At 46.7% G+C, this 24,791-nt stretch overlaps 1 protein-coding gene across 1 annotated transcript; it reads left to right on the plus strand.

Annotated features, from left to right (window-relative positions):
• The first annotated feature begins 97 nt into the window (after nt 1-97).
• Nucleotides 98-7,940, plus strand: Swi5 (SWI5 homologous recombination repair protein). Its single transcript, XM_034636073.1, has 5 exons — nt 98-384; nt 671-719; nt 4,074-4,195; nt 5,234-5,328; nt 7,600-7,940. The coding sequence occupies exons 1-5, from the start codon at nt 98-100 to the stop codon at nt 7,662-7,664; spliced, it is 618 nt and encodes a 205-aa protein (XP_034491964.1). The 3' UTR covers nt 7,665-7,940.
• Nucleotides 7,941-24,791: the final 16,851 nt, after the last annotated feature.

The following is a 24,791-nucleotide window of genomic DNA, read 5'->3' on the forward strand; positions in this document are numbered from 1 at the left end:
CGAAGCGAAATAACCTGGGGAGGCGTATCCAGGGCGGTTCTAGGCGTCCGTGGTGGGCGTGGCCTAAATTCTCCAAGCTGATTGGTTAACAAGAAAGATGACTGGGAGAGGGGCGTGGCCAGGCCACCGCGAGCCGCGGTGGGCGGGTGGAGTCACAAAGAAAGCTGCGCGCGCGCGCAGCCGCTGTCCCCGCCCACTCCGGGAAGGGGCGGGGACTGCGCTCGCTGGGTGCGCGCGCAGCTTTTCGTGCGACGGTTCCTGGCTGCGGCCGCCGAATTCTTTTCATCCCGAGCACCTGAGGCGTCATTCTCCAGTCCTCGCCCTGGATCCTCCTGCACCACAGAACCTCCCGGCCCGGGGGCCTCGGACCCCAGGGCTCAGGAGGTGGGTGAGGAACTGGCATTAGTCCCTTTCCTGATTCCTTGTAGCTCCTCCCCGGACTTCCAGAAATCCCCTTCAGCACCCCCCACCCAGCCCTCCTAGCACTCTCTTTCCCACAACCCCTCCTTCCTCGAGGGTCCCGGCCCTGATTCCGGGAGTGTAGCTCCCGGCTGCACCGGTCCGGTCACCCTTACTTCCCAACTGCTGCTCCTCCTGCATCCGCGGTTCCCCGTTCCTTTCCAAGCGGCTCGCGGTCCCACCAAGCCTTTTCCCTCGGCCTTCTCTCTAGGACTGAACCCGGACAGAACCGAAGTTCCCGCGGGGCCTTCCGATCCCCTGTGAGTATATCGGTGCCCCACCCTCCTCTCCATCCCACTGCAGCCCACGCTTCAACGACTTCTCCCAGCGGGATCTGTTCTGCTGAAAAATCCCAAGTCACTTCGCAGTCCCTTCCCTTCCTCCTGCCCTCCAGTCTTCAAAGGGCTGTGCTGGCCTCCCCCTCCTGCCTCAGCTGCTTTTTCCCCTCCCTTACTCCAGTCCTTCTGCTAAGGTATTTCCCTTCACCCAGCCCCGCTTTTAATCTTCCCCCCAGCTCTTGATGTTCGTGCGGTCCACTCTTTTAGCTTCTAATCTCCTTTTCAAAAACATCCTCCTCCTTTACTCTGATTACCCATGATGGGGTTTCCATCACCCCTCTCAATTAGATCATGAAAGTCTTGGTATTTGTTCATTGATGAAGCTCCTGCCCTTAACTGGGCACCTGGGATGCTCTGCCAACCAATTTCTTCCCTCCAGGAGCCACAGGATGAGGAGGAAACAGACTAAAAAATTCTAGGATAGTATGAGCCTGGTTTGAAGAGCGGGAGCCCAGACTTTAGTTGTGCAAGGAAGCCTCCCTAGAAATGGTGAGGCTGAAGGTGAGACCTAACGGATAAGTGGCAGTAAGCCCAAATGACAGGGTGGGAAACCACAATCTGTGAAAAGCATCAGGTTGTATGATATTTTCTCCCAGGGAAACAGTGTGGACTGCCTTTGACCTCCCTGTATCCTCATTGGATTCCAAATCATGCCTTGCTTGTTCTCTGAATTCATTCCTTCCCTTTTTATTTATTTTTTTAAACATTTTTTTTTTTAGAAGTAAAAAAGTTGGACACAACCCTTTATTTATTTATTTTTATGTGTGCTGAGGATCAAAACCAGGACCTCGGGCGTGCTAGATGAGCACTGTACCCCTGAGCCACAATCCCAGCCCATCATTATTTCCCTTTTTAAAAACAAGCCTTTGCTGGGTGCTGTGGCCCATGCCTTGTAGTCCTAGTGGCTTGGGAGGCTGAGGCAGGACTGAAAGTTCAAGGCCAGTCTCAGCAATTTAGCAAGATCCTGTCTCTACATAAAATATAAAAAGGCCTGGGAGAGCTGGGATTGTGGCTCAGCAGTAGAATGCTCACCTACCGTGTGTGAGGCCCTGGGTTCAATCCTCGGCATCACATAAAAATGAATGTTCAACTGCAACTAAAAATATTTTTTAAAAAGGGGGGGGGGCCTGGGGTTGTGGCTCAATGGTTAGGAGCCCCTGGTTTCAATCCCTGTTATATTAGTTAATTAATTAATTAAAAAAGGATTCATGGGGCTGGAGATGTAGCTCAGTGTAGTGTACTTGTCTAGCATGCACGAGTCCCTGGATTCCATCCTCAACACCACAAAACAAAATAAGACTTTAATTAAAAAAAAAAAAAAAGTTTAGACATGGGGTTCTCACTGTGTTGCCCAGGCTGGCGTCCAGCTTGGGTTAAGCAACCTCCTCCTGCCTCAATCTCCCATGCACTGGGTCTTCAGGCTTGCATTACCATGCAGGGATGTAAGAAGGCTTTATTGAGTACTTACTTTATTCCAATTAGCTTACTCTAATATATCTCCTAAGTCCTTCCGGTAACTTTTGAGGCAGATACTTTATCATCCCCATTTTTGACCTGAGGTCTCTGAGTGCCAGAGACAAAGTCTCACAGGCAGAGCTGATGAGTTTGAACTGCAGCAGTCTCCTCCTACAGCCTGAGTGAACCCTCAGCTTTGTCTCCTGCCTCTGTTTTTCTTTGCCTTCTTGACTGGCCCCTCTGCCTCCTGCCGCTCCTTTTATAATATGGAGCGTATCAAGGATTGAACCCAGAGGTGCTCTATCACTGAGCTACATCTCCAGCCCCTGTAATTGTTATTTTGAGATAGGATCTTGCTAAGTTGCCGAAAAAACATGCAGTCTCCTACCTCAACCCCCATTATAGGTATGTGTCACTGTGCCTGGCTCTGAGTAGTTTCTCCCTTCTCTCTCTGCTGTTCTTTTTCTGCACACTCCCTCAGAAATTTCTGTCCTGTGCTTCCAACTTGCCCCAGTGCACATGACTCTCTAACCCTTACTTTCTGTGGACACTTAGAGCTGCCTACAGAGTATCTTTGTCTTCCTATTTATCCAGTCTGAAACTGCTGTCCTGTTAGACACTCCCTTAGGACACTTTTTATGATTAACATATCATTCACTCATTCATTTGACAAATGTTTATTGAGTGTCTGCTATGTGCCAGATACATCTATAGACTCGGTGCTATCAGGGAACAAAACAAAGTCACTGTCCCCATGGAGTTTATCATAATAACAGGTGTATGAAAATACTTATGAAATGTACTTTAGGTGTTGAAATGCAATACAACATCAGGACAGGGTGATGTAGGTGAATGAGGCAAGTGGTCAGGGAAGGCCTTTCTCGTGAAGTGACATGTGAATAGAGCTTTAAATTAGGTCCTATCTGGAGGATTGACCTAATTGTTGGGTCTTTTCTCTTTGGGCCTAGGATATAAGTTCCTTGAAGACAGGGGCCAGGCTGGATATCCACTATTGTTGAGTGACCAGTTATGAGCCACTGAACCACCAGGAGCAGGAACAAAATCTTTTATTGCCTCTTGTATCCCATGTAGACCGTTCATCCAACATATACTTCCTAAAGATTAGCCACATACTAGGCACTAGCTGTTGTGGCTTTAGAGCCAGAAAGGACAAAGATGAACTGTAGCCCCATGGAGGGTTATGCTATCTGGTGACATTTGCAGACTTAAGAAGAGAACCTAAGAAGGAGACCTGGAGTGCATTCTCTGGAGTCATTTTGGGGGCCAGGGTGGGCCATTTAGCTAGGATTAGGTTTGGCCAGCAGTGAAAGAAAACTCTAGATAACAATGGCTTTAGGAGTCACTAGAGACCTAAACCTCCATCTGTCCTACCACATCCTCAACATGTGGCTTCTGCCTCATTGTGCACGATTTCTGTTCAGTTCCAGCTTTACCTCCACATTTCAGGCAGCAAGAAAAAGGAAGGCCAGAGAAAGGTGCCCTCTCCCTGGAACGACTTTCCCCATTATATATATATATATATATATGTATACGTATATGTATGTATGTATGTATATATATATATATATATATATATACACACACACACACACACATATATTTCACTTCTGATAAAGTTCTGTTTGGCAGAATTTAGTCATAGGGCCACTCTAATTCCAAAGGAAACTAGGAAATGTTTTATTTGGGGGCTTAGGAGTCTATTACTAAGCAAGAGTGGGGGGTGGCTATTGGGGGACATCACATAGGCTCTGAATGGTAGATAACTGGTCAGTCCCACTGATGACTTTTTATGCCACTCAGAGGCCATCTTCCAAGTCTGGCCCGGCTGCAGGAACTGGTGAGGAGTCCTTGCACCATGAAATTCAGAAACTAAAAGAGAAAAAGAAGATGTTGGAAAGGGAGATCTCCCAATTAATATCTGGGTAAGTCTTTTGGGGCTCCTTAGCATGGTTTAGATAACTTTTGGGGGGGACACAGCTCATTGTCTGGTGTACACAAGGCCCTGGGTTTGACCCCAGTACCACAAGAAACAGCAACAACAGAAACTTCAACTATGCTCTGTAACTGATATGGTCACACTGGCTTGGCATAAAAAAAGAATGGCAGGGCTGGGGCTGGGGCTCAGTGGTAGAGAACCTACGTAGCATATTTGAGGCACTGGGTTCAATTTTCAGCATCACATATAAATGAATAAAATAAAGGCCCACCAACATCTAAACAAAATATTAAAAAAAGAAAAAGAGCCGGGCGTGGTGGCGCACGCCTATAATCCCAGCAGCTCGGGAGGCTGAGGCAGGAAGATCTTGAGTTCAAAGCCAGTCTCAGCAAAAAGCAAGGGGCTAAGCAACTCAGTGAGACCCTATTTCTAAATAAAATACCAGATAGGGCTGGGATGAAGTGCCCCTGAGTCAATCCCAGTATCAAAGAAAGAAAAAGAATGGCACCATTGGATTCACCAGAGGCCTCAGCAGCCTCGCTGGAGGAGTGTTGGTTGGGCTGGAAAAAACTTGGAAATGAGAATTGAAAACTGTCCAGGATAGAGTCACTCTTCTAGTCTCTCTCTCAAGCTGCATTCTGTCCTCAGCTTCCACCTACACCCAGATTGTATTCTGGCTGGGAGGAAGGCTTTCAGTGCCTAAGGCAGGCTGGCTTTTCCCCAAGTTCTCCAAGCCTCTTGCTTCAGCCAGCCATGGAATGTCGTTTCACACTTAATGGATTCTGTCTGGATCTTGTGTCCCATCTGTGAGTCCCTCAGCTATGACCAGGGTTACCTAGGGAACAGGGCATGCAGAGCAGATCCTCTACCAGCTACAAGCTTCAAGAGGTAGCGTCTCTGCTACCATCACTGTGTTCCCAGTGCCTCACACCTAAAAGTCCAGTAGTGAACATTTGCTGCCTAGCTCAGATCCTTATCAACTTTCCCACGGTGCTCTCTCCCTTTCTCTCGTTGCTCACCCTAGAGGCTACAGTGAGGATGAAATGGAGGAACACATCTCCCTGCTCCACGAGTATAATGACATCAAGGATGTAGGACAGATGCTGCTGGGAAAGCTAGGTGAGCAACAGGCTCTAGAGGAGCCACCAGGGATCCAAAGGTGTCCCCTCCCCTAGCAGTGTTGGGTTTTGCTCATGGGCCTCCAAACTTGCCAACCCTCCTGTTCTTCTCAGCTGCCCTGCTCTTAGAATGCCCCAGCCCCTCTCCTCACCAGCCTCTGCCCCCTCTGGCCGCCCAGCAAAGCAGTAATACAACTATTCTTACCTGAGTCCCAGGGATTTTTCCTCAAGCACAGAGCCTTCTCTGAAGTGCTTTAGACCAGGACTTAACCCATCTGCAAGATCATGAACTAAGGTTCCCCCTTCTTCGGGGCCTACAGAGATACCATCTGTGTGGCTCAGGTGTCTGTCCAAAGAGGCAGGAGGTGCAAGAGCGACCCTTTGTGGCTTCAAAGAGTATTCTGTTCCTCCTTGAACTAAATCTTGCTATCCAGAGAGTTTTAACCAAGGCAGACATACCTGTGTGTCTCCAAAGTAAGGCTGATTTGAGGTAAGGAAATGTGCAGATGGCCTTGTACAGACCCTCCAGGTCCATCAGCTGGCCTGGCCTGGTGGACAGCCTGGCATCCAGCAGCCTGGGTATTGTTCAGAGCTGCCCAGTTGCTGCATGAGTTCTGCACTTAGTGCAGGAAGTCGTGACAGCATCCAAGCTTCCACGGCAGAGAAGAGTCCCGTTTTCCCCTGTGTTTTGTTGGAGAATGGATCCCAGTGCAGGAGAAAACGAGGAAAATGGATGAAGGGCGAGTGATCGGGGGCCCAAGAAGAAAGGATGTGAGGAGAGTGCTGCTGAGTGGGTGGAAGCATTCTACTTAGAACTCAGCTTCAGACCTGCTATTGTAGGGTCCAGGTACCTGGAGCCAGTGGCCTATCCCTTTTTGGTTTATTCAGCGAGTATTTTGGGGGCACCTCCTCTGTGCCAGGCACTGCACAGATCTTACTTTGGTGAACAGACACTTGAAGGTCCTGTGGCTTGAGTTGTAGTGTCGTGAGGGTGGGGTGGAATGGTTGGTAAGTAAAGGAACACATCAGATTAGTGATAAAATGTGTTAAGAGCAGAGCTGAGGAGAGACCTCGGTTGCAAGTGAGGACAATGTAAGGTGCTCCGAGGAGCCTGAGGAGAGCCCTTCCCAGTGCGGGGGAGATGAGTCTCTGAAGCAGCAGGAGGCGCAGCTCACACAGGCCACAGACCAGCAAGGGCTGTTGCCTGGGCTATGCTAAGATGTTGGGTTTTCAGCAGGTCTGAGAGACAGTCAATTTTCACTAAAATTCTTTTTTGTTTTGTTTTGCAGTTATTGGGAATTGAACCCAGGAATGCTCTGTCACTGAGCTCTCCATCCCCAGTCCTTTTTTATTTTTTGAGTCAGAGTCTCACTAAGTTGCACAGGCTGGCCTCAATGTGGGATCCTCCAGAGTCATTGGAATCACAGGAGTGTGCCACCAAGCCTGCCTTTTTTTTTTTTAAATGGTACCAGGGATTAAACCCAGGGGTGTTTAACTTCTGAGCTACATTTCCAGCCCTTTTTTATTTTTTATTTTGAGACAGGGTCTCACTAAGTTTCTCAGGGCCTCACTTGCTGAGGCTGGCCTTGAACTTGTGATCCTTCTGCCTCAGCCTCCTTAGCCACTGCGATTATAGGCATTCACCGTGGCTCTGACTTTTTTTTTTTTTTTTTAAGATGGACACAATATCTATACTTTATTTTTATGTGGTGCTGAGGATCGAACCCAGTGCCTCACATGTGCAAGGCAAGTGCTTTACTGCTGAGCTATAATCCCAGCTCCCTCTGACTTTTTTTTTTTTGAGATGTGTTTTCTCATTATTGCCCAGGCTGGCTTCCAACTCCTGGGTTCAAGTGAACCTCCCACCTCTGCCTGTCCAGTAGCGGGGGTTACAGGTGCACATCACTGCCTGGCTTCCGTTTATAGTTCAGGCAAGGACTTTAGCTGTTCTGTGTGGTGAAGGATTCTGGGGAGCTTCATTTCACTCTGGAATGAAGTGAGTGTCCAGGGAGTCAGGTGCTCACGGCGCAAGTTCTGAACACAGTATCTGGTGCGTGGAAGGCTCAAGTGTGAGCTGTGGGCAGGGCCCACAGGGAGAGGCCTAGAAGGAGAAGCTTTTACCTTTGCCACTGGGTGAGGCGTAAGTGTGAGCACTAGCTAGAAGCCAGGAGTGCTGTCCTGTGTGGGTCAGGCCAGTGATGCTGGCCTGGGGTTTGGCTTACTTCCTTCTACCTTTCCCTACTGGACACTCATTCATTTTTCTCCATTTCAGCCGTGATCCGAGGTGTCACCAGCAAAGAGTTGTATCCAGAATTTGGTCTGGACGTGAATGACTGAGCTGAGGCTCAGCCTCAGGTCCAAGACCCACAGGGACAGGTGGATGTGGACTTGAGAAGCAGCAAGAGCCCAGCCAGTGCAACACTAAGTTTCCAGTGAGAAAATGCTAGAAGCCCTTTGCTGAAGATCCCAAATGAAGTAAGGAGGGAGCTCAGAGAAGAGGGAGTCAGGGAGGAAGGGGTATTCCCAATTCTAAGGTTCCTAAAATGTCCCTGTGATCCTGTGTATCAGCATGTGTATTCCATTTGCTAATAAACATGAGCAATCTTGGCATCAGTCTGTATACCAATTCTTTCTCCCTCTAATCCCTGTTCCTACTTGGGGGAGAGAGCCTGCTTTGGGTTTTAACAGCCTTACACCTATTGTCTCTAATGCTCAAGAGCATTCTGTGAGGAATTAGTTTACTGTCCCATTGAGGCTCAGCATGTGGGAGACCAATCTGGGAAGTGACTGAGTTAACTCCCCTGCTGGGCGATGTAGCCTCAGGCACCCATGCTGCTAGACAGCCCCACTCTCCTAGGGTTCCCCTGACTGTGTCTTTGTGCATGGGCGTGCCTTCCTACAGCCCCATGGGTGGAGCTGTGCTCACTGTTCCTTTGTAATATAACCCCTTGCCCTGTTTGGGATAGAAAGGTCCATGGAAATGCCTTGTGTGTGTCCCCTTCTCTTACTGTGCCCTTGGGTGTGGCCTTCCTAGATGTCAGTCAGCTTGCTGACAGCAGACATCATGAAGCTAGTCTCAGCCCCCTGAAACCTGACCCCTTGCCTTATTTGAATAGCTTCTCAATTAAAAGGGGTCAGCGTGTGCTCTCACTCTCTCTTTCTGTGGGCCCTTAAGGTCAGAGGAGCTGTCATAGCACCCCCAAAGAAAAAGGTATTTGTGTCTCTTGTGCAGTTATTTTGCACAGCCCAGTCGCCCAGTTCCCCTGGAGTGACCCCTGAGTGTTTTAGTCGTGAGCAACCCGGCATCAGAGAGAGTGATTACCCAAGGTCACAGAGCCATAAATGAGAGAGCAGAGATTTGAAGCCAAGTCTGACTCTGAAGCTGGTGCTCTGCAGTACTGCCTTCCTGGGTTGGTGGGTTTTTTTTTTTTTTTTTTTTTTTTTGGAACTGGGGGTTGAACGCAGGACTTTGCGAATGCAAGGCAGACGCTTTGCCACTGAGCTACATCCCAGCCCTGCCTTCCTGGGTTGGGAAGAAGCTGGGAATGAGGAATGACATCACTTGAACTTGCAGTCCTCCTATCTCAGCCTCCCAAGTCCCTGACATTACAGGCCTGTTTTGTATTAGTATATTAATGTTCAATTTTGGGAAAAACATAATTATCCTCTTCTAAAATTTAGCCATTTTGATTATATACAGTATTCCTTTTATAAACCTTTTGCAATTTCCTTAGAACCTTTACAACTAGCTCAAACCTATGACACTTAAGCTTTCTATTTTGACCTGTATTGCCTTCATCACATGCTGGAATAGTTTAGTCAGTCTGAAACAAAAATTTCACTTTTGCCAATTTTTTTTTTTTTTTCCCACTATTTGGTGAGTCACTTTGTTGCCACACTCATGTCAATCATCAAGCCAAATCTGATGAAACTAAACTCTGAAAACAAAGTGCTTTTTAAAAATTATCTTTGATAAAATTCAGGATGACTGTAGAAAGAAAAAAATATGTTTCTAATAAAACACTATAACTTATTAGATCATAGCTCTATTTGTTGTGTTCAGATTCTTGAAATCTACATGCAGACTGGACTAAATCCAAAATTCTTCTAGTTTCCTCTAATATCTGGCTGTAACTCTCCAGTCAAAAATTCAAACTTCTCTTTTCCTAACGTCCTATAAACTAAGCCAGACCCAGTGATGCACACCTATAATCCCAGTGACTCAGGAGGCCACGGAAGGAGGATTTCGAAGTTTGAGGCCAACCTTGGCAAGTTAGCAAAACCCTGTCTCAAAATATAAAGGCCTGGAGATGTGGTTCAGTGGTACATGCTCCTGGGTTCATTTTCCAGTACCAAAAAAAGTCCTATAAACTGAACAATTAAATGTCCATTTCAAGAGGACAAGCCTCTTCCCCAAAGTGAAAACCACAAAGTGGACGTGGACCAAACCATAACCAGAGGTATTTGAAGTACAAACCAAGATGAGGAGTTGACATCAGAACTAGATGCCCTAGCATAATAGCAGCTTTGCCCCTCCTAAATTTTTCCTTGTTTATGGCTATTTTTTCCACTTGATATGATAATGATGTAGTCAGAATTTCACAATCATAACTCAGGAGGCTGAGGCAGGAGGATCTCAAGTTTAAGGCCAGTGTAGGCAACTTAGCAAGACCCTGCCTAAAAATAAAAAGGGCTGGAGGTGTTTCTTAGTGGTAAAGCACCCCTGGGTTCAGTTCCAGTACTGCCCCTAAAAATAAAGTAAATGAATTTTCAGAATCAGTAACTACTATGGATAACTTGACAGAACCTGACCTAAGAATCCTTTAATCTACCTAGTGGGTAACTTGGGTAACATCCCCAATGCAACTTTTTATTCAAATTATATAATAGTCCCCCTTTTTTTAAACCTTTTTAAAAATTTTGTTCTAATTAGTTATGCATGACAATAGAATACATTTTGACACATTGTACCCAAATGGAGCACAATTTCTCCTTCCTCTGGCTGAACATGGTGCAGAGTCACACCAGGTAGTGTAATCATACATATATATAGGGTAATAATGTCTGTCTCATTCCACTGTCCTTCCCATCCCTATACCCACTCCCCTCACTCCCCTCTGCACAATCTAAAGTTCCTTCATTCTTCCTCATCCCATCCCAATTATGGATTAGCATCCTCTTATCAATAAGAGAAAAATTCAACCTTTGGTTTTAGCTTATTTCACTTAGCATGGTATTCTCCAGCTCCATCCATTTACCTCCAAATGCTGTAATTTCATTCTTTAAGGCTGAGTAATATTCCTTTGTGTGTATGTACCACATTTTCTTTCTCCATTCATCTGTTGAAAGCCATCTAGGTTACTTCCATACTTTAGCTATTATGAATTGAGCTGCTATGAACATTGACGTAGCTGCATCATTGTAGTATACTGCTTTTAAGTCCTTTGGGTATAAATTGAGGAATGGAATAGCTGGGTCAAATAGTGGTTCCATTCCCAGTTTTCTGAGGAATCTCCATACTGCTTTCCATAGTGGAGTTCCAACAATAATGTATGAGTGTACCTTTTCCCCCACATCCTCGCCAACACTTATTGTTGCTTGTATTCTTGATAATTGCCATTCTGTAATAATCCCTTTTTATAACACTCTTAATTCAACTCTCTAAGAGTTCCTGCCTCAGCCTCCCAAGTTTCTGGGATTACAGGTGTACGCAACTGTGCCCTGCCGGCCCCTATTCTTGATAATAAACGTGCAACGAAGAAGGCATACTACCTTGCTAGGCAGAGATTTGCAACTGGGGACTGAAATTCTCATTCTGCACATTGACATACAAGGGAGAGATTTTGCTGTGAAAGTTGTCAGAATAAAAGATTAATGTGGGCTGAGATTGTGGCTCAGCAGTGGGTGGAGTGTGCTCACCTGGCACATGGGAGGCCCTGGGTTCGTTCCTCAGCACCACATAAAAATAAATAATTGAACGTAGTAAGACTGTCTTAAAATAAAATAAAAAGAACTGAGGATATAGTCTAGTGGCAGAGCACCCCAGGTTCCATCTAGTACCGAAAGAAAAGAAACAAACTACTATTAAAGACCGCCAAGATCAAAACCTTGCACAAAGAATATTTCTAGGAACTGAGGTGCAGCTCATTGGCTGAGTGTTTGGCATGCATGAGGCCCTGGACTCAATCCCTAGCATAAAGAAAGAAATAGGCAACAGCCCAGCAACTGTCTCCTCAACCCTGGACTGGCACCATTTTGTTATTAACCTTTGAATATCCTTGGGGCCAAGGATCATTGTTTCAAAATAACTGATGCGATGCTTTTGGTTTTGCCTTTACAAGTTTTCCTCTGTACCCGTGGAGCAGGTTCTGCTCTGCAGTGCTCCCTGCTCATTCACTATCGCTGCTTTTTTCTTTTCCTTCTTTCTCTTTTTTGAGATAGTGTGTCACTGTGTTGCCAAAATAGTCTCAAATTCCTCGGCTCTAGTGATCCCCCTGCTTCAGCCTCCTGAGTAGCTGAGATACAGGGACATGCCATCACGCCTGGCAGATATCACTGTTCTTTGTTTTATTTTGATTTGCAGTGCCTAGGGATTTAGCCCAGGGCCTAGCACTTGCTAGGAAACCTCTCTACCACTCAGCCATGTATCCCTACTCTTTTTTTTTTATATATATATATTTATTTATCTTTTTAACTGTGGTTGGACATAATACCTTTTTTATTTGTTTATTTATTTTCATGTGGTGTTGAGGACCTAACCCAGGGCCTCACACATGCCAGGCAAGCACTCTACCGCTGAGTCACAACCCCCCCCCCATCACTACTCTTTAGTTTCTACGTTTTGTTATTTAAATGTTGGCATTAATCATTATTTTTTTAGTTGTAGTTGGACACAATACCTTTATTTTATTTATTTATTTTTATGTGGTGCTGAGGAACGAACCCAGGGCCTCGCATGTGCCAGGTGAGCACACTCCACCCACCGCTGAGCCACAATCTCAGCCCACATTAATTCAGCCCACATTAATCTTTTTTTTTTTTTTTTTAAAGAGAGAGAGAATTTTTTAATATTTATTTTTTAGTTTTCGGCAGACACAATATCTTTGTTTGTATGTGGTGCTGAGGATCGAACCCGGGCCGCACGCATGCCAGGAGAGCACGCTACCGCTTGAGCCACATCCCCAGCCCACACATTAATCTTTTATTCTGACAACTTTCACAGCAAAATCTCTCCCTTGTATGTCAATGTGCAGAATGAGAATTCCAGTCTCCAGTTGCAAATCTCTGCCTAGCAAGGTAGTATGCCTTCTTCGTTGCACGTTTATTATCAAGAATAGGGGCCGGCAGGGCACAGTTGTGTACACCTGTAATCCCAGAAACTTGGGAGGCTGAGGCAGGAACTCTTAGAGAGTTCAAAGCCAGCCTCAGCAACAGCGAGGTGCTAAGCAAGTCAGTGAGACTCTGTCTCTAAATAAAATACAAAATAGGGCTGGGAATGTGGCTCCGTGGTTGAGTGCCCCTGGTTCAATCCCCAGTACCGCATCCCCCCCCAAAAAAAATAGGGGTGGTTGGTAGAGTGCTTGCCTAACATGCACACAGGCCCTGGGTTCAATCCCCAGCACCAAAGCGGGAGAAAAAAAAATAGTCACCACTGGCAGAATAGAAACCAGAATGATAGAGCTGCCTAGTGCAGCCCAGGATGACAGGAGTTCACACTAGGCTGACCAGGCTTTCCAAATGCTCCTACTGCACATCTGACCCTATCCCTGATGGATGTTCTCACAAGATTTCCCATGGGATAGCAGTGCCTAAGGACAGCCTGTCAAGCAGTTCAGGAAGTAGAGTTTCTAAAAATCAGTGTGCACATCAGGTTTGGGTTTGAGTTCCCTCTCTGCCTACTCAAGAGCTATGTGGCCATGAGCAACGGACTTGGCTTCTATAAAGTGGGAAGACTGGCAGTATTGCATTCATCTGGACAATGAGCATTAACTGCCTCGACAAAAAAATCCAAATCCCCACGGCTGAGCATAATAAAAGTCCATTTGTGTCATAGACTCTGAGGAGGGTCCGGTCACCCTCCTGTATTTTGTAGTTACATTGCTGGGATGTGTGGCCACCATACTTCCTCAGGCTAAGTTTACCTAGTTCATACTTAGCAGGAAGAGAGAGCCGTGGAGCAGGCACACCAACTCCCATTGAACTTACCCCCAAATTGGCAGACATCACTTCCAATACAGCCCACTGTCCAGAGGCAGTCACAGGACCCAAGCCAGCCATGAGTAAGGCTAGGCAATGGGGATAAGCACATGGATATTCCACAGGACCAGCTGTCTTAGCCATGAAAAAGGATGTTTTTGATACTTGAGATGGGAACTTTTTATCTGGTGACAGAAGAAATGAAAATTGAGTCAAATGAGCACAGATATACAGACAAGGCTTGAATTGGGCCTTCAGCCACAGTGGGTAACTGGGGCTTCAGCTGGGGGGAGACAGCACTGATTGAGGGCCCAGGCTGCTCTCCAAACAAAGGGAGCTGCAGGCTTTTATTGATTTGCTGGGGTGGGCTAGAATCTAGGAATTTCCAGTGGTCAGAGGCACAGTTCCAAACGATGTTTCTCTTGAGTGAAAGTCAGACCACCAGGTGGTCATGGGTGACTTTTACTCTTGTAGCTGGTGCCATCTCCTGTGCAAACATGCAGGCCTCATGACTAGACTGGTCCTTGTGAAGGGGCTGAGGGACTTGGGCTGTTCAGGCTGCTATGGCTGCTGAAAGAGCAGAAGGATTGGGTAGAAAACACACCGGCTCCAACAGGCAACCCACATGCCCACACGCAGGGCCAGGAGAACCTACCCCAGAAGTTAAGGCAGCAACCTTAACCTAACATAACAGATAACTTTCTATAAATATATTAAAAACCCCACCCATCAGACGTGCAGGCCCAAGAATCAGTGTTTTCAGCAAAAGCAGCCCTCAAGTCCCTGAAAAGTAGTCCCTAGGCAACTATTATCATGACCCACATGTCAGAAGTGTGACCCACAAAACAGCTATTGGGAACCTAATCATGTACTGCCCAGCTCAATGACCACCAAAATCAGTGATTTATTTACTTATTTTTATTTTATTTACTCTTAGAGGAGGAAGTTTTTATTTGGCTCATGGTTTCAGAGGTTCTGTTCAGGGTACGGGGATTTCATACCTCTGGGCCCAAGGTGATACAGAACCCCACAGTGGAAGGGCGTGGAAGAGGACAGCAGCCCAGGACACTGAATAAGATGGGCTAGATAAGTAATAAAGTAAGCTGCAGGTGAAGAAATGAACCCCACAAAGCCTTCTTTGAATGAAAGGCCATTACTTACAGGAGCGTTCCAAACATTCCAGCCACCTCCTTTGTCCCAGGGTGGTGGAAAGAGAGACAAGGCAGACCTGAGTGAAGACTAGAGACCCAGGTTACCCAATCCGAACATTGAAGGCTGAACCAACTGCCTGAACACTTTTCCAATACCTGTTCAGCATAGATCTTGACCAATAGCCTTGGTACTTTTCTAATACCTGATTAGCATAGGTATTGATGAGTGATTATCATAGCTATAGCTACCCAATAGCTATAAGGCCCCTAGACTAGGACACTTTAGTGCTAACCCCTATTGGGTCCCCTCTCACCTTGAGGGAAGCCCTGTCCCTTTTCTCTCACTTGAATGAATCCTATTCTTACACTGGCTCTCCCTTGTCCACAGATTTCATTCTTCAAATTCTTGAGACAAAAGCCTGGAAAGAAGGCACTGGCAGGAGGCTGGGGCCTGCTGTGACATGACAGCAGTGGAGGCTGAAAATCCAGTTTCAACAACCAGGAAATAGAGAGCTCTGCTCCCCAGGGACAAAATATGTATCCCAGAGCCATGCCCCCCAGTGACCTACTTCTTTTTTTTTTTTTTAATCAAATTTTCTTTTTTTTTTAAAGTGGTGCTGAGAATCAAACCCAGTGCCTCACACATGCCAGGCAATTGCGCTACCGCTGAGCCTCTGCCCCGGCCCCAGCCCCAGTGACCTACTTCTTCCAGCCACAGCTTCCTGCCTGCAGTCACCACTCAGTCAATCCATATCAAAGGATCAATCCACTGATTAGGTTAAGGCTTTCCTAACCTAATCATTTCACCAGTGAACTTTCTTGCATTGTCTTATACATGAGCTTTTGGAAGATGCCTTAATATTCCACCCCTGCCCACAAAAACTCATGCCCATTTCACAATGCAAAATACATGTAATCCATTTTCAAAAGTCCTCATAGTCTTGGATCGCAAGTTCAAAGCAATGGCAAGATGTTAAGCAACTCAATGAGATCCTGTCTCAAAATATAAAAAACGGCTGGGGACGTGGCTCAGTGGTCGAGTGCCCCTGAGTTCAATCCCTAGTACCACCCCCCCCCCCTAAAAAAAGAGTCCTCATAGTCTCAACAATTCCAGCTTTACCCAAAAGTTCAAATTTAAAATCTTTTCTGAGACTCAAGGCAAATTCAGCTCTTTTCTCCTGTAAAGATGAAAAGCAAGTTACATATATCCTGCCATGACTATACGACCATTAATTCAGAAAACTGGGTGAGGGGCGATGAGGGATTAGAAACGACAAACACATACAAAGAGAGAAAAAGCTGGGCCCAGTGGGCAGTACACTCTGGTAGAGACAGTGACCCAGAGCCAGCTCAGCAGGTTTATTATATAGGTTTTTTAACATCAAAGGGGTTTTCTGTGAGAAAGTTTCTTCAAATCACACAGAACCAAGGTCAAAGACTAATAGCCTGATTATAATTATCAGCTTGCACTCATAATTCTCTTCCCCCGGGCAGCTGGTGCCTGAACTTGTTATGCTCGAATTCGGGACCCCCAAAAGACCACCAGAGACCCAAGATCGATGTAAGCAGCAAAGAGGTGTTTATTGCGAGTTAGCTCGGTCCTCCGTGCGCACACAGCAACTGGTGACGCTGACAGGCCCCGAGCCCAGGGTCTGCAGCAGTTTTATACACTCTTTGGAAAAGGCAGGAACCCCCACGTACATCATAGCATCTCTTAGCAAATCATCACACACCGCGGGAAAAATCAAATAACTCTAAAACATGATTAGCACATTCACTGGTGGGAACAAGTTGGGTAGGGGTGATTGGTTACTACAAAAGGGGTATTCATTTGAACTGACTGGTTTAAGCCAAGAGGGGTGTTCATGCTGAATTACATGGTTTCCCAACACCATAAACTACTGGGAGGGTCATCTGGCATCCCAGGTATTTCCCTGTCTCATGCTGATTGGTGGCTGCTAGGGGTCCCCACCTAGCCTGACTGAGTCAAGGACACCTGGCACAGCAGATCTCTCCTGTTATTTGTAGATAAACCACTTAGCAGGGTGGGAATGTGCCTAGGAGTGCTCTGTGGGTCTTTCCAAGGACAAAGGTCATGTCCCTTCCTGGGACAGGTTTTGCTCTGAGATAGAGGCTGGTTTTTCAAACTTAAAGTCAAGAACTGATAGTGCTGTGGTAGGCACGTGTTTTAGTCAGCTTTTTTGTTGCTGTGACTAAAGGATCTGACCAGGACAATTTTAGAGGAGGAAAAGTTTGAGGGCTCATGGATTCAGAGGTCTTAGTCCATAGAGGGCCAGCTCCATTTCTCAAGGCTCAAGGTGAGGCTGAACATCATGGCAGAGTATGTGGCAGAGGGAAGCAGCTCACATCATATTGATCAAAAAATAGAGACTCATCACTCCAGATACAAATATATGCCCCAAAGCCGAGCCCTAATTCTACCTCCTACCACTTCAGTTACCACTCAGTAAATCCCTGTTGGGATTAATTTACTGCTTGGGTTAAGACTCACTACCCAATCATTTTTCTTTTGAATCATCTTGCACTGTCTTATATGTGAGCTTTTGGGGGACACCTCACATCCAGACCATAACAGCACAGAACCCCCTTTTGAGCAGGGTCTCACCATAGCAACTGGGAAGTCAGAACTGTCACCTTTGCACCAGGAGAGAGAGTTACCATCACCCAGAAAGTTCAAGGACATAATTCAAATCCCAGGAATATGCAATATATAATTGCAAATAGTAAACATTTCCATTCCAAAAGGAAGATATAGGGCTGTAGATAGAAGGATGGGACCAAACCCAAACGAAAATCCAGCTGGGCAAACAAGTCCTCTAGCTCCATGTCCAGCATCGGAGGCACGTGGCATTATTCTTTTGTAAATTTCTTTGTTATTTTTTTGGTATAGGGGATTGAACCCAGGAGTGCATTACCACTGAGCTAAATCCCAGCATTTTTTTTTAAATTTTTTTTTAGAGAGAATTTTAATATTTATTTTTTAGTTTTCGGCAGACACAACATCTTTGTTTGTATGTGGTGCTGAGGATCGAACCAGGGCCGCACGCATGCCAGGCGAGCGCGCTACCACTTGAGCCACATCCTCAGCCCTAAATCCCAGCATTTTTAAAAAAATATTTATTTTTTAGTTGTAGGTGGACAAATATCTTTATTTCATTTTATGTGGTGCTGAGGATTGAACCCAGTGCCATGTATGTGCTAGGCGAGTGCTCTACCACTGAGCCACAACCCGAGCCCTAATTGCAGCATTTTTTATTTCTCATTTGGAGACAGGGTCTTGCTAAGTTAGATAGGGCCTCACTAAGTTGCTGAAGCTGGCCTCAAATTTGCGATCCTCCTTCTTTGCCTCCCAAGTGGCTGGAATTACAGACATGTACCACCAAAGGCGTCAGGATATTCTCTCCAAAGGGCTTATAACTCTGCCTCTGTGGCCCCACCAGCTCCAGTCCAGAGAGCCTTTCTCTTGACTTGTCTGTGCTTGACTCGGAGCTTTCTCAACAGATACTCCATGTTACTCACATCTCTCAATTTCATGGGTTTCCACTGTAGCTTCAGCTTCCTTTTCCCCTCTCAGGGACAGCCCACAGGGACTTTGCCCTGCTACATTTTGCCTGGCCTTCCATGCCTTCCTTTGAAATCTCAGCAGAAGACTCCAGGACCCCCTAACTCCAGCATCTGAGAAACTCATGTGACTCCATTTTTGAGAAGCCAGCTTCTACCTCAAGGCCTGTCTAGAGGGAGGGGGTGTGACCCTTGTCCTTGGGAAAACCCACAGAGCATTCCTAGGCACATACCCACCCTGCTGAGTTGTTTGTCTGTAAATAACAGGAGAGATCTGTGGTGCCAGATGTCCCTGACTCAGTCAGGCTAGGTGAGGACCCATAGCAAACCCCTAGCAACCACCAATCAGCCTGAGACAGGGAAAATATCTGAAATGCCAGGTGACCCTCCTGATAGTTTTGGTGATTGATAACATGATTAACATATACACTCTTGCAACCCCTCATGGCCTAAACCAATCAGTTCAAACGTATCCACCACTTGAGCTAACCAATCACCCCTACCCAACTTGTTCCTGCCAGTGAATGTGCTAATCAATGTGGTGTGAAATGATTTGCTATGTGATGTTGTATCCCCCAAAACCTATAAATCCTCATTGAACTAAGGGCCGGGGCTCACTCCTCGGAACCTCTGCCTCAGAAACGGTTGAGTCCAGGCCCGAGCTTGCAATAAAGACTCTTGTGTGATTGCAACAGATGCGGCTCCTGGAGGTCTTTTGTGATCCCGTGAATCTGGCATTACATATCCTGCATTCGTGGTGTAGAACCAGCAACCAGGTTGACACCAAGGCCTGATGCCATCTTGAACAGTAGCCAAGCCTCCTGGGACCCTGACTACAACAGCCTCTGAGCCCCTGGGAAGTTAACATGGTGAAAAACTTCTAGTGCAAGCAGGGTGCCCCCCTGGGCTCAAAGAAATTTTTACTTTTACAGCCTTGAGTTTGAGATGGATTTCTTTTCTTGCTAATTCTTGAGATGCCTGATGCCCTCAAGCTATTTTTCATATTGTCTCTTCCTAAAGCACTTAGTATGTCTTTAGTAGCTGTATGTAATGTCTTTAACAATCACAATTTCCCAGATTTCCTCGGCAGGGACTATAGCTTAGTTTGTGGAGTGCTTGCCTTGCATGTACAAGGCCCTGGGTTCAATCCCCAGCAGCACCACCAAAAAAAAAAAAAAACAGAATTTCCTTAGCCCCAGTTTTACTCTCATTTTTCTGGTCAACCTGTAAGATTTTCAGATCTTTCTGCTCTGCTTTCTGTCCCTGATTATCAAGTAAACGTGGCTAAAAGCATCCATATCTGAATGTTGTGCTGTCTTGAAATTTCTTCTACCTAATTAATATCTTAGTCCATCACCTTTAAATTAGGCCTCACAGAAAGTCTCAGGACATCGACAAAATGTGGACAACCTCTTTGTCAGAACATAACATGAACAGCCTCTGTGCCAATTTCCACTACATGTTCCTCCTCCTCTAAAACCTCATGAGCCCAGTCTTTACTGTCTGCAGTCCTATCGTGCTCTGGTCCTCTGAACTCCCACCAAACTCACCAATTGTAAGTTCCACTTACAGCATTCTAGTTCTTCCAGTTTGCATCTCCAAACTTTTCAAAATTAATCCACCCACAAATAACTCCAAAAGCTTCAGGGCCATGTGGTCAGATTAGTCATATTAATGACCCCACCTCTTGGTACAAATTTCTGTTTTAGTCAGCTTTGTGTTGCTGTGACCAAAAAACCTGACAAGAGCGATTAAAGGAGGAAAAGTTGATTTTCAGAAGTTCAATTTATGGTCATCTGACTCTATATCTCTTGTCCCAAAGTGACACACAACATCATGGTGGAGGGGTGTGGAAGAGGAAAGCAGCTCAGGACATGACAGACAGGAAACAGCCCAACACCAGTGATTTTTAATTTGATTAAAATAGGTGACACTAGGTAGTTTTCCTCTGGTCACTTCATCTTGTGCAAACATTCTGTTTCTGTGGTTTTACTGGGTTCTCATGGTGGGTTTAGGAACAAAGAACAAGGGTAGAGAAGCGACATGCTGTGCTACAAAGGGGAACTGTCTATTGCACCCAGGGACTTATTTCATTGTCCCTGCCTTATGTCTCACCATGATGCTTCCATTTTGATGGGGAGGGGACTGGGGATTGGACCTAGGGGCACTTTAGCACTGAAATACATCCCCAACGCGCTTTTTATTTTTTTATTTATTTTTTAAAAATCTTATATATATATATATATATATATATATATATTAGTTTTCGGCTGACACAACATCTTTGTTTGTATGTGGTGCTGAGGATCGAACCCGGGCTGCACGCATGCCAGGCGAGCGCGCTACCGCTTGAGCCACATCCCCAGCCCCCCCAACACTTTTTAATTGTAAAAAATCCTTATTTATTTATTTATTTATTTATTCGGGGGACTGGGGATTGAACTCAGGGGCACTCAACCACTAAGCCACATCCCGGCCCTTTTCAATATTTTATTTTGCGATGGGGTCCCGCTAAGTTGCTTAGGGCCTTGCTAAGTTGCTGAGGCTGGCTTTGAACTTGTGATCCTCATCCTCCAATGCTGCTAGGATCACAGGCATGTGCCACCTTGCTCACGGGCATCCAGCCTTTAGAGCTGCACTAGACAGCAGCTCATGCTGTGGGCGCCCACGCCTGTGCTTGGACGCTGTTCATGACCACAGACATTTGTCTGCATCTAGATTCACCAGGAAGGTCCCAGACACTGGCCCCTGGCAGAGCCATTCTCATTTCTGGACTTTTTTTTGCCATTTCTTATAATTTACATTTATACTTCTTTTTATAATGTCAACAGGTTTTCACAAACTCCTTATAAGTTAGGTTCCATTATTGTCCTCATTTTATAGATGAGGAAATTAAGACTCAGAGAGGGGAGCAACCTGTCGGCCACAGTGAACCAGTGGCTAGGCGGGGGGGTGGGGGGGTGGGGGGGTGGGGGGGGTGTGGGGGGCTCTGGCTCCTTAGCCAGATACCACACTGGGAGACCTCATGCTGGTCTCTCACTGGCCCGGTGCCCTCTCAGAACAACAATCAGCTTTGCACCCGCCCTTCCCCCCTGCTCCCACATGTGCTCGGCATTTCCCTGCTGAATGTCCCCTGGTATGTTCCCTTAGGCCTTGGGTGGGAGCCGGTGACCTGACTGAAGATGGAACCAGGACTGGGATGGGCTTCTGAGACCCTCAGGCTTCTTAGGCTCCACCTGTTGTCACCTCACAAGGACCTTGACTCACGCCCTCTCAACCTCCTGGCCCACATCATTTTGCTGTGAGGAAGGGAGGCCACTTCCCGGGCCTCATGTCCTTTCCTCCGCTGAAGACCAGGCTCATCTTGCTTCTGTCCACGCAAAAGTCTCTCAGTGCTAGGTACACGAGAGCCATGGTCTTTGGGTCTCTGCCACGTGGTATTCACCTGCCAGCAGGTTGATACAAGGCTGCCATGGGTTCCAGGAGCATGTTTGGGCAAGTACGTAGCCAATTTGAGACACTAGGGTATCTTTAGATGGAAAAAAATCCATGCAGATGAGAATGTGGGAGATTATTCCAGCTGGGTGGGAAAAGGGCATGTGCAAAGGCCCAGAGGCAGAGAACTTAGTGGGCCCAGGACATAAGGATTTAGTCTGGTTGAAGGGTGACTAGGGAAGGTGATTTAAAGGCCGTGTTCACTCAAGAGCCTTGCCCAAGCACAACTGTAACCCATTTCTGCATTTTGGGCCCATCTTAAGTACAGAAGGATGGCACAGGGAAGAAAAGCATTACTGGATCCATTTCTCCCATGCAAGATCAGCTCTCCCTGGTGTCATAGCAGGTGCAGGCCTTGAGGGGGCGGTGTCTGCCCAGAGATGGGCCCAATGGCTCCACTGCGCAATTAGGGGAGGGCCTTGCTGGGCTTGCCAGACCGGTGCTCACCGGCCAAGCTACAAGCCAGACTAGATCTCAGAGCTCCCCTCACAGAAGAGGAGTTCTTTCTGGCAGTGTTCCCAGGAGTCTGAAGTCACCAGTACGGGCAATAAGGGCAATAAGAAGCCACCTAATTGTGTGATGTACATTTTTCAGGGTGTGCCCCTAGGGTGCTGGAAATGGTAGGCCGAGGTTTACTCACTGGCATTGTGTGAGCAGGTCTGCAGCCGGTCTGGCCACATCCAGTGTCAATCCTACTCCAAAATATCTACTCAGGCAGGAGCAGTGGCTCATGCCTGTGGTCCCAGCTACTGGGGTGGCTGTGGCAGCAAGTGCACTTGAACCCAGGAGTTTGAGATCAGTCTGGGCAACACAGAGAGACCCTATCTCAAAATTAAAAATTCAAATAAAAAAAGGAGTTTTTAAAACTTATCATTTGGCACTTACGGAGTTCAAGACACTAACACACATACTCTGCACTCCCATCCCAGGAGACCAAAAGGGGTCAGTTCTGGGCAGTCTGATGCCACAGAGACAATGTCATTAAGCCCACCGCACACCAGCTCTGCTCAGGAGACGATGGGGAGGGGAGGAAGCCTTGTGGGGGGGTCCTGATCTGACGCCCTGGAGACATTGTGACCAAAGCTCCAGATTCCTCTTCAGGTGGACAGGGACTAAGAATGAGATGAGCCAAAGGTTTCACCAGAGATGGGGCTGATGACTGCAATAACCAGCCTTTACGCAACTGAGGGTCAGACGGACCTGAGCCCCTCACCTGCAGCAGGCCACTGACCCCCGCAGCAATGGGATGGTCAGGTGGAGAATGCCCATGTCCCAAACAGGCACAGCCCGTGCTCAGGCTCACACGTCCAATGAGCAGAGAGCCCTCCAAATCCAGAGCTGGCTAGGTAACCCTGTGCTGAGTTGCCTCCCCAGCCGAGGTCAGCCTCTCAGGAGCCTCTTGAATAAAGTCATGCATTAAGAAAAGGAGGAATCAGAACTTGAACCCAGAACTCCCTGAGCCCATGAGCCCAAACTCTTAGCCACTAATCTCTGCCGTGCTTCTTCTGCTCACATTGTATCTGCCCAATACCCCAACCGAGCCAAGTGTGGGAGCACAGGCCCATAAACCCAGCAGCTTGGGAGGCTGAGGCAGGAGGATCACAAATTTGAGGCCAGCCTCAGCAACTTGGTGAGGCCCTAAACAACCCAATGAGCCCCATCTCTAAATAAAATATGAAAATGGGCTGGGGATGTGGCTTAGAAGTTCAGTGTCCCTGAGTTTGATCCCCGGTACAAGAAAAAAAAAAGAAAAAAAAACAGACCTCAACCTAGCAGCAAGGCTGTTGGCTACAAAAGAACAGCCTCTACCTTGGGATCAACTTTGGCCCCTTGCTCCTGATTCCTCTGAGCAGAGGGCTTTGAATCCTTCCAGGGATCCCCTTATTCCCAAAGCCAGGAACTCTGAGCAAGAGCAAAGCCCCTCCTTACCTTTAACTGCCTCAGCCTCTCCTGTTCATCACAGAATCCCAAAGGGTCTCAGTGGAGTAATAATTCTAGTGGCTTATACTTAGAGTACATTCTCTGATCTCTGTGACAGGCCTGAACCTGGTGTTTGGCCTGAATATCACACACATTCCTAATGGCAGCCCTAAGAGGTAAGAAGAATTATTCCCATTTTCCAAATGAGACAAACGAAGCCCAGAGAGGTTTGGTCACTTTCCCAAGGAAACACAGCTATGAAGCAGACTCATAGGTTAGGGTTAGAGATTCCAAAAAACAGGCAATAATTTCTGAACTTCAGTATAACAATAATATGAAAGGGTTAGTGGGTTTTACTGTTGTTGCTGTTGTTCAACTGCTGTTTTGTTTGTTTGCTGTGGTACTGGGGTTGAACCCAGGGCTGCATGCATGCTAAGCACATGCTCTGAGCTATATCCTCAGCCCTTTTTATACTGAAGATTGAACTTGGGGGCACTTAATCACTGAGCCATATCCCCAGTCACTGTTTAAAAGTTTGGTCTCACTAAATTGCCCAGTCTGGCCTTGAATTTGTGATCCTCCTGCCTCAGTCCCCTCGTCCCCAGTAGCTGGGATTATAGGCTACGCCATGGGCCCAGGTTTGAGAGGGCTTTTAAAAGTGAATAAATTAGCCAGGCGCAGTGGCACAGGCCACACAGAGGCTTAGGAGGTTGAGGCCGGAGGGTTGCAAGTTCAAAGCCAGCCTCAGCAATTTAGCAAGGCCCTAAGCACCTTCAGAGACTCTGTCTCAAAATGAAAAAGATCTGGGCTGGGGATGTGGCTCAAGCGGTAGCGTGCTCGCCTGTCATGCGTGCGGCCCGGGTTCGATCCTCAGCACCACATACAAACAAAGATGTTGTGTCTGCCAATAACTAACTAAATAAATAAATATTTAAAAAAAAATGAAAAAGATCTGAGAATGAAGCAGCTCTGGGTTCAATCCCCAGGAGCCCAGTTCCCCCCTTCCACTCCAAAAAAAAAAAACAGTTGCAGGGGTTGAGGTGCAGCTCCAAGGTAGAGGTAGAGCACGTGCTTAGTGAGGCCCTGGGTTTCATCCCTGGTACTGCAAGTAACAACAAAA

This window comes from Marmota flaviventris, chromosome 13 (assembly GCF_047511675.1).
Source record: "Marmota flaviventris isolate mMarFla1 chromosome 13, mMarFla1.hap1, whole genome shotgun sequence".
Lineage (NCBI taxonomy): Eukaryota > Metazoa > Chordata > Mammalia > Rodentia > Sciuridae > Marmota > Marmota flaviventris.

What these genes read in the sequence shown, in the direction of transcription:
- Swi5 (XM_034636073.1), top strand. Translation starts at nt 98, where the DNA reads ATGACTGGGAGAGGGGCGTGGCCAGGCCACCGCGAGCCGCGGTGGGCG. An exon ending in CGGACCCCAGGGCTCAGGAG is followed by an intron (nt 385 to 670) that starts GTGGGTGAGGAA and finishes CCTTCTCTCTAG; the next exon opens with GACTGAACCCGGACAGAACC. An exon ending in GATGCTGCTGGGAAAGCTAG is followed by an intron (nt 5,329 to 7,599) that starts GTGAGCAACAGG and finishes TCTCCATTTCAG; the next exon opens with CCGTGATCCGAGGTGTCACC.